The 13,073-nt window shown below is 39.9% G+C and overlaps 1 protein-coding gene and 1 pseudogene across 1 annotated transcript; one reads left to right on the top strand and one right to left on the bottom strand.

Annotated features, from left to right (window-relative positions):
* Nucleotides 1-2,470: 2,470 nt before the first annotated feature.
* LOC127778710 (uncharacterized) lies at nt 2,471-3,308 on the bottom strand (annotated as a pseudogene).
* Nucleotides 3,309-6,187: 2,879 nt separating this feature from the next.
* Nucleotides 6,188-9,004, top strand: LOC127778706 (uncharacterized). Its single transcript, XM_052305329.1, has 3 exons — nt 6,188-6,369; nt 8,276-8,388; nt 8,489-9,004. The coding sequence occupies exons 1-3, from the start codon at nt 6,256-6,258 to the stop codon at nt 8,676-8,678; spliced, it is 417 nt and encodes a 138-aa protein (XP_052161289.1). The 5' UTR covers nt 6,188-6,255; the 3' UTR covers nt 8,679-9,004.
* Nucleotides 9,005-13,073: the final 4,069 nt, after the last annotated feature.

Below are 13,073 nucleotides of genomic sequence, written 5' to 3'. Positions count from 1 at the left end.
TATTGTAAGGTTGGCCTAAAAAAATTCAGCCATGCTTGTTTTAAGTATTGGTCGGTGCAAGTTCTCCGGAAAACTAGCTAAATTATTTGTTACTATTGAGTTTGACGAATAAAAATACGTTTCTGTGCAAGCTTCTCGATCAGTATCCTGAACTAAAGTTCTCTCTCTTGATGCGTTTTCTTTGGCTGTTCTTGGTCATTCCACACCTTTTTTTTTTTCTAATTCAGTAATCTGGGTAAGAACAACTAATGTTGTTTCCTACACCTTGCAGCTTCAACTTTAGCTCTTATTTCAAGTTGCAGTCGTCTACTCTTTCCTCGTCCCTAGATTTTGTAGTTCCATTGCTGCATCCTCCCTAGATAAATGAAAAAAGAATAACTGAACTGGAGCTGTAACTTTGTTGCTGAAATGATGTAGGGTGTGTTACAAGCCTGAAAATATAAGTAATAGGTGGAAACTAATGTCTATAGATGAATACTTTTAAGCGCCAACTGGTTAGGGTTTTCGTCTTCTGATTTGATTGCATTCAGGACCGTCCCATCCTTGTGCTTATAAGCCAAAACTTAATTTTGAAATTGGTTTTGTGGTTCATTTTATAGCATTTGCTTTTCAATAGCTGAAGATATACATATAAAAGTTTTACTCATAAATTATTGTCTATTTGTTAATAAGCCATACGAACAAAACATAAACATAAATGAGACAGTGGGATCATTCCAGTGACAGTCAGAATGCAAACAAACTGAAACGCTAGGTTGCTGCAATAAGGCCTTTTACCAATCGATCCAGCAGTGATCGATGACAGAATGGAACTAACAAATCAAAGTCGTTTACCCCATGTGATATTCCAGGCTCCAGCGGACAAGTAGTTCATACGTACAGGTAGTACTGATAAATTACTCCATTTTGCTTCCCAAAATAAACGAAACGTACTGATTCATTAGTTTGCCCCAAAACAAACAAAATCCAGGTTTGAGACAATTAAAATCCATGGACCAACATGGCAACCTCAAAGCTCTCCAAAACAAGTGTCCACCATATGTACATTCGGAATTCCCCAAAGCTGTTGACTCTGCAGACAACAAAAATAATTCCTTTAGACAAAATTTCAGGGTAAACAGGGACCAGTGCAGACCACCATCGTCAACTCTGAATTGCTCAAACCATTCACACAGATTGTGCGAAGCTCAAACCATAAAATCCAACAAGAAGATCCCTAATTCCCTAATATGATTTTTTTTTTTGAAAAAAAAACACCTGCCTTCTAATACCCAATACCTAAAGTTTACCAGATAAGCAAAGTTTGTCGTATTCCCTGGTGTCTGATTTTGAATAGTTCACATGCAACGTCAAATTTTAGGACAAGATAAATAGTTACATTTTATTCTCAACAAATTGGCTTCAAGAAAAAACAATATACATAGTATATAAAGTACTCCCTCCGTTTCATATTATAAGACTTTCTAGCATTGCCCATATCTTGTGTCTAGATTCATTAACATCTATATGATATGAGCAATACTAGAAAGTCTTATAATATTAAACGGAGGAAGTACTTAGTAGTCATGTTTAAACTTTGAAGGTGAAAACTACCATATAAACAAATACCTCGAGCACTTACATACACATGCCCTAGTTCTATAATTAAGTTTCCACATGTACACCAAATCACCAGACCAAAAGTCAGCTCACAAACCAAAATCAGATTTTTCACCTGCCAAGGACACAGCAAATGCCAATCTGCCACAGAACTAACCCACCGGCCACTACAAAGATGAAAGTCCTTGCACTAGTATAACCTCAACAACACACCAAAAAACTAGTGGTTTCCATTACTAAAACCACATAAACCATAATATGGCACGACAAAACTGGAAGTCCTTGCACTTGTAAAACCTCAACACCACAACACAAACTAGTGGCTTTCATTACTATAAAATCCCATAAACCCTAAATCTGGCATGGAAAAACTGAACCTAGGTAGTTCAAATTGGTTCCCTGTAATTCAGCGCACGAAAACTCTTGCATACGCCAAGCTCCACTCAAAACTCTCCAAATCAGACCCAACACAAATGGGAACAATTCTAGTGAAACGCGCCACGCACACCATCAACTCCAACAGAAACATAACCTCCTAAATCTCACAAAGGACTAAAGCATTTGCCTCCTAATTAACAGGCCCCCAACTAAAAGCCTGTGCCTTTGACAACCTCCGGACTCGCTGACTGCTAAATTCAAGCTAAAGAAACCAAAGTTCAGCACTCGGAACATACCCTAATCAAACACAAAAGAAGCGACCTAAATTCCAGTTTTAGCTTGAATAAGCTTCTCGCAATCTATGCGGCTAGGTAATTCAACAAGAAGTTAAGCAGGCAAAAAGGCAGCACTACACAAAATTTAGAGTTTAGATTGTGTTTTCAGGTTACCAACCTTAGCATTAGAAAGCACATTAGGTAGGTATTGAAACAACTCAGGTAGGGGGGAAACTCCTCCGTTCACGCTCCTGAAAAATATTAATCACAATATTAATATACTTATAAACCCCTAATGTAGCACCTAAATTATAAAATACTAGGATCTAGGAAAAAGGAAAATATACCTTCTTGAGGATCGGAACAATTTTCGGCCTGAATCCTGCGTCAATGCATTCCCTGTATTGCTCTTCGACAAGGGCATAGGTAGTAAGCTTACCCTTTTTCTTCTTTAATATAAACCTGACAATAAAATTAGATAAGATTTTAACATGCAAATAATAATATCATATTAAAGCTACTAGCATAATTCATTACCCTACTGCAACCAAAATGTTTCAGAAGTTCTTCATTTTCCTTGTTGCGTCTAACTCCAAGCTGGTATAAACGCATCCACAGTTCATCTGGATTTTTTAAAAAAAAAAACATTTTGGTTACATGGTTTCTTCATTAACGGTGAAAAGGACAAAATTGACTCACTCACTCTCATAAACTGGCACTCCTCTGATCAATGATAGAGCAAAGAAGGAAAAGGAAACTGCCCAGTCTTCCCAAGTGTCTGAAGCCTCCAAATCCAAATCATCTTGAGGTGAGCTGCCTTTACCAAAAAACCACTCCTGAGCCTTCCTAAAGGGAGCGGACACTGCTATGGCACCAAGTCTATCTGCTGTCTGATCTAGCTTTGCCTTAAATTCCTCATCATCTAAGACACTGTGTGCGAGTCTTTTGGCAAATTCGTCACCCCAAGGCAATAGAGCGCGAACAGCACACAAGATACACAGATGCAGTAACACTGAGTGAAATTACAGCTGTTGTGGCTTTTCCAGTGCGCTCCATAGCAGCCGTATTTCCTCATCGACATTCTTCCCAGCCTTGAAGGAGGATGTGATCCCTGTAGTTCCAGTCCTGCCAACTCCTTAGATTTTAAAGAAAGCAAGCTGAGATGACAATATAGGTCCAAATAAACTATTCAGAAGACTGATTATTCCCTACGTTCCAAAATATAAGCATTTTTAGAATAATGCCAAGTCAAACTTTTTAAATTTTAACTATTAATACTAGCAAAGAAATAAAAAAGATCAATTATGTAAATTTGATGTTACTAAATTTATCATTAAACAAACAATCATAATATGCAACTTTTTTTATTTAAAACATCTTACTCTTATAGATATTGTTGATCCAAGTAGCATCTCGACGATCGTGTCGATATCTAAAAATGCTTATATTTTGGGAGGGAGAGAGTAATTAGTAAATGCCTACAACTGTACCCTAATTTCTTCACAGGAAATCGATTAAGCAGGCCAAACAGGTGAACAGGAAGGAATAATTTAAACTATTCAGGTGGACAGGAATAATTTCTTCAAACTATTCAGAGTACTCCCTGTCATTAGATTATTTTGTGAACGCCCGAAATGCATATATCCTTTTAATTACTCAATGAATGGAAATTTGAATCCATTCCGTCAATGCATGCAATTTTCAAGCATCCAACCTAAATTTGTTCTTAGAACATTGACAGTAAGTTTCGACAACATAGTATATCTAGACCCTCTTTAGTTCCAAAGTTTTTTTCCAAACTTCCAACTTTCCATCACATCAAACCTTTCATACACACACAACTTTTCAGTCACATCGTTCCAATTTCAACCAAACTTTCAAACTTCAGTGTGAACTAAACACAGCCCTAATCATTGTAAAAGAACCGGTTTGCGCTTCAAAGGTTTCATCTAGTTCACCAGGAATTTCCATGTGCCAACCATGTAAAGCTAGACGTCCTAGCTAAAGCTCTCAGTATACTAGGTACATACTACTTATATTTTAAGCAGTGTTTTAAATAGCGGGCTAAAATATTTAGAGGTTAATTAGCCTTCTCAAACAACTATAGTGGCTATATTTTACATGAGAGCAAACAGCTATAGCCGGAGATAGCGGCAGCTATTGCGAGAGATTTAAAACCCTGATTTTGAGGCTTTTGTTCCAGGTGCAACAAACAAGTGATGCATACTAATGTAACAATACCACAACACGCATCTTTGCATTTTTAGCAACCAAATTGCAACTCAAGTTCAGCAGTGATTCTTTTTCAGTACACCGTGGAATAGTTTAGGCATGCATACTAGTGGCAATATGCATGCCTAGCAATAGCGATGCCCACCTATAGCAATCGAACAATTCTAGTGGTAATAGAGGCGCCCACTTATAGCAACAAAAAAATTCTAGTGGCAATAGAGGTACCCACTTATAGCAACCAAATATTTAGAGTGGCAATAGAGGGTCCGACTATAGCAACGAGACATGTGTAGCGCGGCAATAATGGGATCTATTTATAGCTAATTTGACTTGATCCTCATCCTACATGGCAGTGACGTGGCACTGAAAGCAAAATATAAATAAAATAAATAAAATGTGGGACCCACATATCAGTCAGACAAAAAGATAAAAAAAAAAGAGTGGCACCCACGTGTCAGCGGATCCCACCCTTCTCTCCATCTCCAGCCGCCGCCGCCGCCGCCGCCGGCCTACGAAGGATGGTGGTGAAGATGGCATTCTCCAAAAGGTGTAGAGCATGAAGCCAATGCTCCATATGTCGGCCTTGGGGCCATACTTCCTCTTGAGCACCTCCAGCGCGATGTGCGACGGAATCAGCTCATGCAAGTTCCCGAAGACTGGTGTCAAGTGGGAGCCAATCCAGCGATCCTTCTCCATGGATTGCTTCCTAGGTGAATTTGGCTGGAAACCACCAACACAGAAGGAGCCCATAGGGTCGGAGGCCTGGCCGAGCCACCCAAACATGCCCCAGCAGCAGCAACAACATCATCGGCACCATTGCCAGTGCCGGTGTGTCGAGTGGGAGGTTTTCGGCGACTGCTGCCGTCTTTTGGGCTTGAGCAGAGCTCACGGAGCACGGTGCTGCACATCTTCTCCAGGGGGCTTGGTGTTGGGCTTGTCAGCCTCCGCGAAGAGCTCAGGCACGCCCTGTCCCCCTCCACCAACTTGGCGCTGTCGCCTCCTCCTATTTCTGACCCGTCGTGTATCAACTTCCTCCCATCCTTCGAGGCCGGCCGATTGAAGGGGCGAGGGCCGCAAGCCGTTCAACATCAGATATCAGCCTCTTCCTTTGTGAGAAACAATCAAATGATAGGATAGTTAAGCAACAAACAAAATAAAATATGATTTTTTGGTTCATACTTCAGGTTGCACATTGTCAATTGAGCAATACTTTGATCCGGTTAGGATTATGAAATGATCATACCTGAAATAGCCAGAATCCTTTCATGGATTAGCTTCCGAGCCGTACGTCTGATCTGCAAACTCCCACGAAGTTGTGAAGGCAGTAGCTTCAAATCTCGCGTCTTATCCCACAGGGTCATATTACAGATCAGAAAAGATTGAGAGTTAGAACATGATCATGTGATGAAAAGAAACATATGGATCGTCATTCTTTTTCTTTCTTTTTTGGCGCCACGTCAATTCAAACCGTCTTAGGACTTTATTTGCACTGGTTTTGATACTTGAGGGACCCGTTGTATCTGGTATTTCGGTTCAGGAAGAACGAAATTCGAACTCGCTGTTAAGTTAAGGGACCTTTAATGAACTTATTCCGATAGGAATAAAGAGTCCGACGAGGGCCCGGCCCACGGTTGTGCGGTGGCTGCCTACCCGTAATAATAGAAAAGGGGATCGAGAAGCGAATCTCTCCGAGGAAGCCAAGAGAGAGAAGCTTCATCGGCCCCAATCGAGCAAAACCCTAGCCGCCACCTTCTCCTTGCTGCTGTCTGCTATGGCGATGCGCTACCTCGCCGGCAAGCTGCGGGCCCCCGCCCCCGCCGCTGCTCTCCGTCGCCCTGCGCCTGCGGGCCCGCGATCCCTCTCCACCAACGCCAACGCCTCCCAGGTTGATTCCTTTTGATCTACGAAATTTGTGCGTCTGCATGCAGTTGAACTGCTACTGTGTATCGATAGATCGATCCCTTCATGCTCTATCCGTGCTTGCTGACGAATCGGCCTCCACTGTGCCCAAATTCCGAGCTGGATGCGCACCTTTCGTTTTTCTTAGAAAAAAAAACAAACTTTGAGCTTTCCTGCAATTCCAAATCGACCTCCCCTATGCCCAAATTCCGAGCTGGATGCCCACCTTTCGTTTTCTTAGGGAAAAAAAAAAGAGGAAACTTTGAGCTTGCCTGCAATTTCAAATTTGACTCTGTTATGTTCTACTTTAGTTTATTTTCTTGCGAGAGAGATCTTTGATCAGTTCGTTGAGATATTTTAGACGAACCCCTGGGTTTGTGTTGAAATCATGGGTCCAGGTAAGGTGGAGGGAGCTTGGGGTTGGTGATTTAGTTTTTTTTTTCCTTTACTGTAACTTTCAAAACTTTTCGATTTTCTACCGAAAATAAAAGTTTCAGATCAGATGCTCGAAAACCACATACTAGACCATGTCCAAAACATGATCCCGTGGCAGAGAGAGATTTACCCACCAAAATAGCTTCTTTTTTTTTTTAACTGTGTACAAGACATGTTACTGTGGCAAGGGATTAATGTTGGTTCTGAACTTCTGATGATGAAGGAACAATCTTTTCATGAAAAGAATCTGTAGCTTAATGCATTTCCTGTGAAAATTAGGGGTACAGTGTTATCTGTTTGCTTGCCAACATGGGCGATCAAGAAATTTTTATCTTCTACACAGATGAAAAGGATAGTAGGTTTATCACGCACAACATTGCCATTAGTATGCATGCCTGAAACTATTCCACGGTAGGCATTTATTGAAAGAATCACTGAACTTGAGTTGCAATTTCATTGCTGAAAACGCAAGATCCGTGTTGTGTTATTCTTACATGCATGTGTTGTTTGTTGCACCTGGAACACAAGCCTAAAAATATAAATAGTACTTCCTTCGTTTCATATTATAAGACTTTCTAGCATTACCCACATTCATATATATGTTAATGAAATGTGTCTAGATTCATTAACATCTATATGAATGTGGGCAATGCTAGAAAGTTTTATAATATGAAACGGAGGGAGTACCTAGTATACTGAGAGCTTCAGCTAGGACTAGTTTACATGGTGGGCACATGGAAATTCCTGGTGAACTAGATGAATGTTTGAAGCGTAAACTGGTTCTTTTACAAGGATTAGATATACCTATGTTTTGAAACTTACTACTCCCTCCATTCACAATTGATCATCATATATGGTTTGTGCATCAATACCAAGACAATCATGTGGAGCACTTATCAGCATCGAAAACACGCCATCAATTTTGCATGCCGTATGGCTTGACCAATCAGTTGTGAGCGTATTAAATCCTTGCATGCAGTTCCTAATCAGTTTTGCATGCCGCATAGCCCGGCCAATCAGATGCATGCAATGTTTCGGTAGGAATTGCCATTAACGATTTCCGTCGCCTCCCCCACTGTAATGCGACGATCAAAATGGAATTCTCGATTTTTTAAAATGGAATTCTCGATTTTTTGCAATACGATGTTCAAAAGAGAACAGAGGGAATATCAATTTGTTCTATGAACAAAATTAGATTGGACGCTTGAAAATTGCTTTCATTAACGGAATGGATCCAAATTTCCATTCAGTGAGTAATTAAAAGGATAGATGCATTTTGGGCGTTCACAAAATAATCGTGTGGCAGGGAGTAATTCTTCCTGTCCACCTGTTTGTCCTGCTTGATTTCCTGTGAAGAAATTAGGGGTGCAGTTGTAGGCATTTACTAATTACTCAGTACTCTGAATAGTTTATTTGGACCTATATTGCCATCTCAGCTTGCTTTCTTTAAAATCTAGGGAGGTGGCAGGACTGGAACTACAGGGATCGCATCCTCCATGAAGGCTGGGAAGAATGCGGATGAGGAAATACGGCTTCTACTTGTAGAAGTAGCCAAACTTGAAGTTGCAAGGTAAAGGAACTAACTTTGTTCTTATTTAAACCAACTCAAAAGGTCTAAACACATAATAGTAACACATATGGTTTCTCTGTACTATTTGTTGTTTTGATAGCCGGAGAATGGAGGAGACAGTAAGGAACAGCAGGTTCCACAGAAGGTGTCTAATTGCATCTGCTGTCCTTGGGCTCGCCCTTGGAGGCTGTTTCTGTGCCTGGTATACTCATAATTACAGGAAGGTCCTCAGGGAGTATATTGCTGGCTTGGAGATCCAAAAGAAGTATACACCGCCTACACGTAACTAGCCTGGCGTCTAGTTCAGTTCTCGTTTTGTTGCAATGGTAATGACTCTGATGTATGTGATGTTATGCAAGATCAAGAAGATGTGGCAATGCATGTAAGAGCGAGCTAGCGGCTCGCGTACGTACCAACTAACTCTTATTCGTGTAAGACCAAGTGACCTCATTAGCTTGTGGTTGTAATGACATCTAAGGAAGGCAATGTATTTATGATGTTTTAGTTTGCTGTTATTGTATGGTTTACCTAAAAATATCCAGTCATGCGTGTTTAAGTTCTGCTAGCTGTAAGATCTCATGAACTTTAGCTGATTTATGTTACCTTAAGTGCGTTGAAAGATTAATCTCTGTGCCATTTTCTATATATTAGCTTGTTGATTAGTATTGAGAGAGCTTGTTGATTGGTATTCAGATCTATAAGTACTTGTTACTTGTGTTTTTGCATATCGATCGCTCATTTACCCTTACCCTATCTTGTCAAACAGACACCACGGTAGCCAACAATAGGTTTCCTTCCTCAACTCAAGCTCAGGTGAGTAAAATTCAACAGTCATGTGCAATTTGCTTCCTAATAAATGAGAAGAGAAGGGGTTTTAAACAGATCAAAATCAGTCAATCTAACTTGGTCTGTCTTCAATCTACTTCCCATGAATTCAACTTGGTCTGACTTCAATCTAACTACTTTTGTAGCAACTTTGCTGCTACAATTTTTCTAACATGTCAAACCAATATTCAGCAATTACTTCTCAATGAAACTTAGCATATATATTATCTGCTTTGACCACGCCAAAAAAAAAATTACAGTTTTGGTCCTTTTCGAGAACTTATTCATAAAGCGAACTGTGTGAAAAACTTATTTCAAAATTAGACCGTTGGATCAGCGCTATCCCTGATGACGGTGAGGACCAACGGGTCTAGCACAAGTGGCGTTTCTAGTTATGCTACTCAGGGTCATGGGACAATCTTTAGTTGTTCTAGCCTATATTAACTACTTCTTTTCACAATGTAAATCATTCTAACATTTTCCACATTCATATCGATATTAATGAATCTAGATAAATATATATGTCTAGATTCATTGATATCAATATAAATGTGAGAAATGCTAGAATGACTTATATTGTGAAACGGATGAAGTAGAAGTGATTTCGAGCAGATTCCTTGTGGAGGACGTGCAAGGTATTCTCATCCGATTCTTGTCATGTCATAGAAGCTTGCATACACAAACATAAACATGCTGAAAGGAAGTGAGAGGAAGAATATTTTTTTTATTATTATTATTTCTTATGGATGGGTTATTTTAAGCTAAAAGCTATTTCTTCTTGCTCTACAATATACAAGGTTACCATATATATATATAAGAGCTTATTACCTCTCTTATGGACATACTGTGGTTGCCCCCTACCCAACGAACAAAATGAGCAACCATGGGATATTGAATGGATCAACTGATCCTAATTTCCCATGCATTACTACATGACAATTTCACCATCTTCATTTTTCCCTTTATTTTTTTTTAGAAAAAAGGAATATCCACAGGATACTATGCGTGCGTGGATGATCGTTCTAGCCCAGATCGACGCTGAGCAAAGCAAACGGGGCCATTCTCAGCATGTGTAACGCACAGTAGTACTAACCATTGGTTAATTCGGCGGGTTGGGATTTGGGTCGGCTCCGACGTCGGTTGGACCATTGGTTTCGGCCACTGGATGCTCGAAACGTCAGACACAGACAGAGACAGGTCGAGAGAAGAAGCACGTTTGCCCACTGGATATATATAGGAGGAGATCGAATTTGTACGGCCACTGGATATATCCTTGTCGAACCAGTGCGCATATGATATGCTCCTGCTGCTGCTATGGCCTATGGCTGCTCTCTTCCAAATGCACTCACCCCGTTCTAAAAGGGGCATATTTTAACTATTTATCACTTTTAAGATATGGTAATTAAGAATTTATCATTCCTTGTCTATAACGTGTGGGCCCTCATGTATCTATGACACTCGCGTGAGTCCAGCGACAAATTCTTTATCACCACTCGTAAGAGTGGCAAAAGTTAATTATTTCGTTCTAAAATATAACAACTTCTAGCATATAAAATCTATCAAAATTTAACAACTTCTACACCTACATTTTTTCTCAATTACCAATCACAACCCTTGATCATTCAAATTCTTCATCTATTTTATCTTCTCAACCAATCACAACACTTCCCCATTTAATCTCACATACTTTCTTAACACGCGTGCACAAACTCTAAAACTGTTTATATTTAGTAACGAAGGTAGTACTGATTATACTTTTAGGCTTTAATACGAGAGTTAAGAAAGTAACTATCATTAAATGGGAAAAAAATTATAGTAATTGGTTGAGTCGAGTAAGTAGGTAGAATATTTAAAAGTTGTGATTAGCTGCAAACGAGGTATAGTCCTATCGATCGCAAGATGTGTACGTACTCTATTCACCCCATAACAAACAAACTTTGGGGGGTGCATGCGAACTGAGCAGTTTATATTATAATTTGTCTATAAAAGTTGATTTTCTTGACACGTGTAAACGATATACTCTGAGCACACATAATTTACTAGTACTTGGCCACATGTGATGATAGATGCAAATAGCGCCATTAGTTAAAGGAATTGCTAGTCCTCTACCGATAGCTAGAAAAATCCATCCCCAAATGTAATTTGTGATTTGTGCTTCAGGCCCTTCTCCTGTCAATGCCAACCTTAAACCCCAACGGAGGACCTACGGATGTGGTGAGCGGGATGATGAGGGAGTGAGTTCGTCAAAGCTGGCAGAGTGTGTTAGGCTGATATATATCGGTAGCAGGAGACAAAGCAAGCTTGCGGCCGGCCGGTTAGGATGCGTCGGGCGATCAGGCGATGGTAGCAAATCCGGCTATGAGAAGTAGCCAGAAACGAGAAAGATATTGCATGATGGGGCCGCGAGGTTGGCGGCGGGCCGGGCACCTCGTCGCCGCTGGCTTGAGGAGGAAGAGATCGGGCGAGACGACCTCGGCCGCGCCGTTAGCCGGCCGGGCAGCGGCGGGATGACCGAGGAAGCGTCGGGTCAAGCTTAATTTGTACGTGCAGCGGCAAGGAAAGATGGTGAGAGTTTGAGTTCGGAGCAATTTGCACGAATGGTAAAGTGATCGGATGTTTATAGGAAGCTGAATAATAAAGATTGGGAAGTAATTAAGCAAAGAATTGAGAAAAAACTTTGTAGTTGGAAAGGAAAACATTTGTCAGTTGGGGGTAGACTGGTTTTGATTAACTCTGTCAGGTCTAATGAAGGTCAAAGATACTGTCTTACATATGGGTTCTTGGATTGTGAATGATGGGAATCAAACAAGGTTCTGGGAAGATAAATGGTTAGGAAACTTGGCGTTTAAAGATAAATATCCATATTTATACTCCATTGTCCGAAGGAAAAGTTCTACTATTGCTAATGTTATGAGTTCTGTTCCACTTAATGTTTCCTTCAGGAGATCCTTAGTTGGTCAGAATCTTATATATTGGCATGATTTGTGTGCTTCCATTATACATATTCAGTTGAACCAATCCTCTTATTGTTTTAGATGGAATTATCATCAGAAAGGTAGATTTTATGTTAAGTCAATGTATCTTGCTCTTATTAATAATGGTTATATTGAGAGAAATAAGATTGTTTGAAAGCTTAAGATGCCACTTAAGATTAAGATCTTTATGCGGTACTTGCTTAAAGGGGTGGTGCTAACTAAGGACAATTTGGCAAGATGGAATTGGAATGGCAGTTTAAGATGTTGTTTCTGTATGAAAAATGAGACCATTCAACATCTTTTTCTTGACTGTCATTTTGCAAAATTTGTTTGGAGAGTAGTACAATTTTCTTTTGGTTTAAACCTCCCTAGTACCATATCTAATATGTTTGATGGTTGGCTTTTAGGGGTTCACAAGAAGATGAGTAAACTCATACTTGTTGGAGCATCTGTAATTTGTTGGGCTCTGTGGTTGAGTATGAATGATATAGTTTTTGACAAATCACCATCTATCTCATATATGCAGGTAATATTCAAGGCAACATATTGGCTCCGGTTTTGGGCAAAGCTGCAAAAGTGTGAAGATGATGGAGAGTTTATGAAGGTTGTATGCCGTAAACTGGAGACGATGGTTATGCAAATATTTGCGAACCATGGATGGAGATTCACAAATAGACTTGAATAAATGTGTGCTCCTTTTCTTGGTTTGGTTTTTTTATCGTTGGGTGTGTTTAATTTTATTTGAACTTCACTCGTTGTTTGTGTGATTCTTTGTAATAATTGGCTGTAGCTCTAATGAGCAAAGGCCGGGATATTTATTCCATTATCTAAAAAATATGAGGAGGTGTTGTCTATCAAACATTTAACTTTTTTTTATTTAGAGAT

The sequence above is a fragment of the Oryza glaberrima genome, chromosome 7, assembly GCF_000147395.1.
Source record: "Oryza glaberrima chromosome 7, OglaRS2, whole genome shotgun sequence".
Lineage (NCBI taxonomy): Eukaryota > Viridiplantae > Streptophyta > Magnoliopsida > Poales > Poaceae > Oryza > Oryza glaberrima.
Note: the sequence above shows the minus strand (reverse complement) of the source record. Positions and strands in the feature narration are given on the sequence as shown.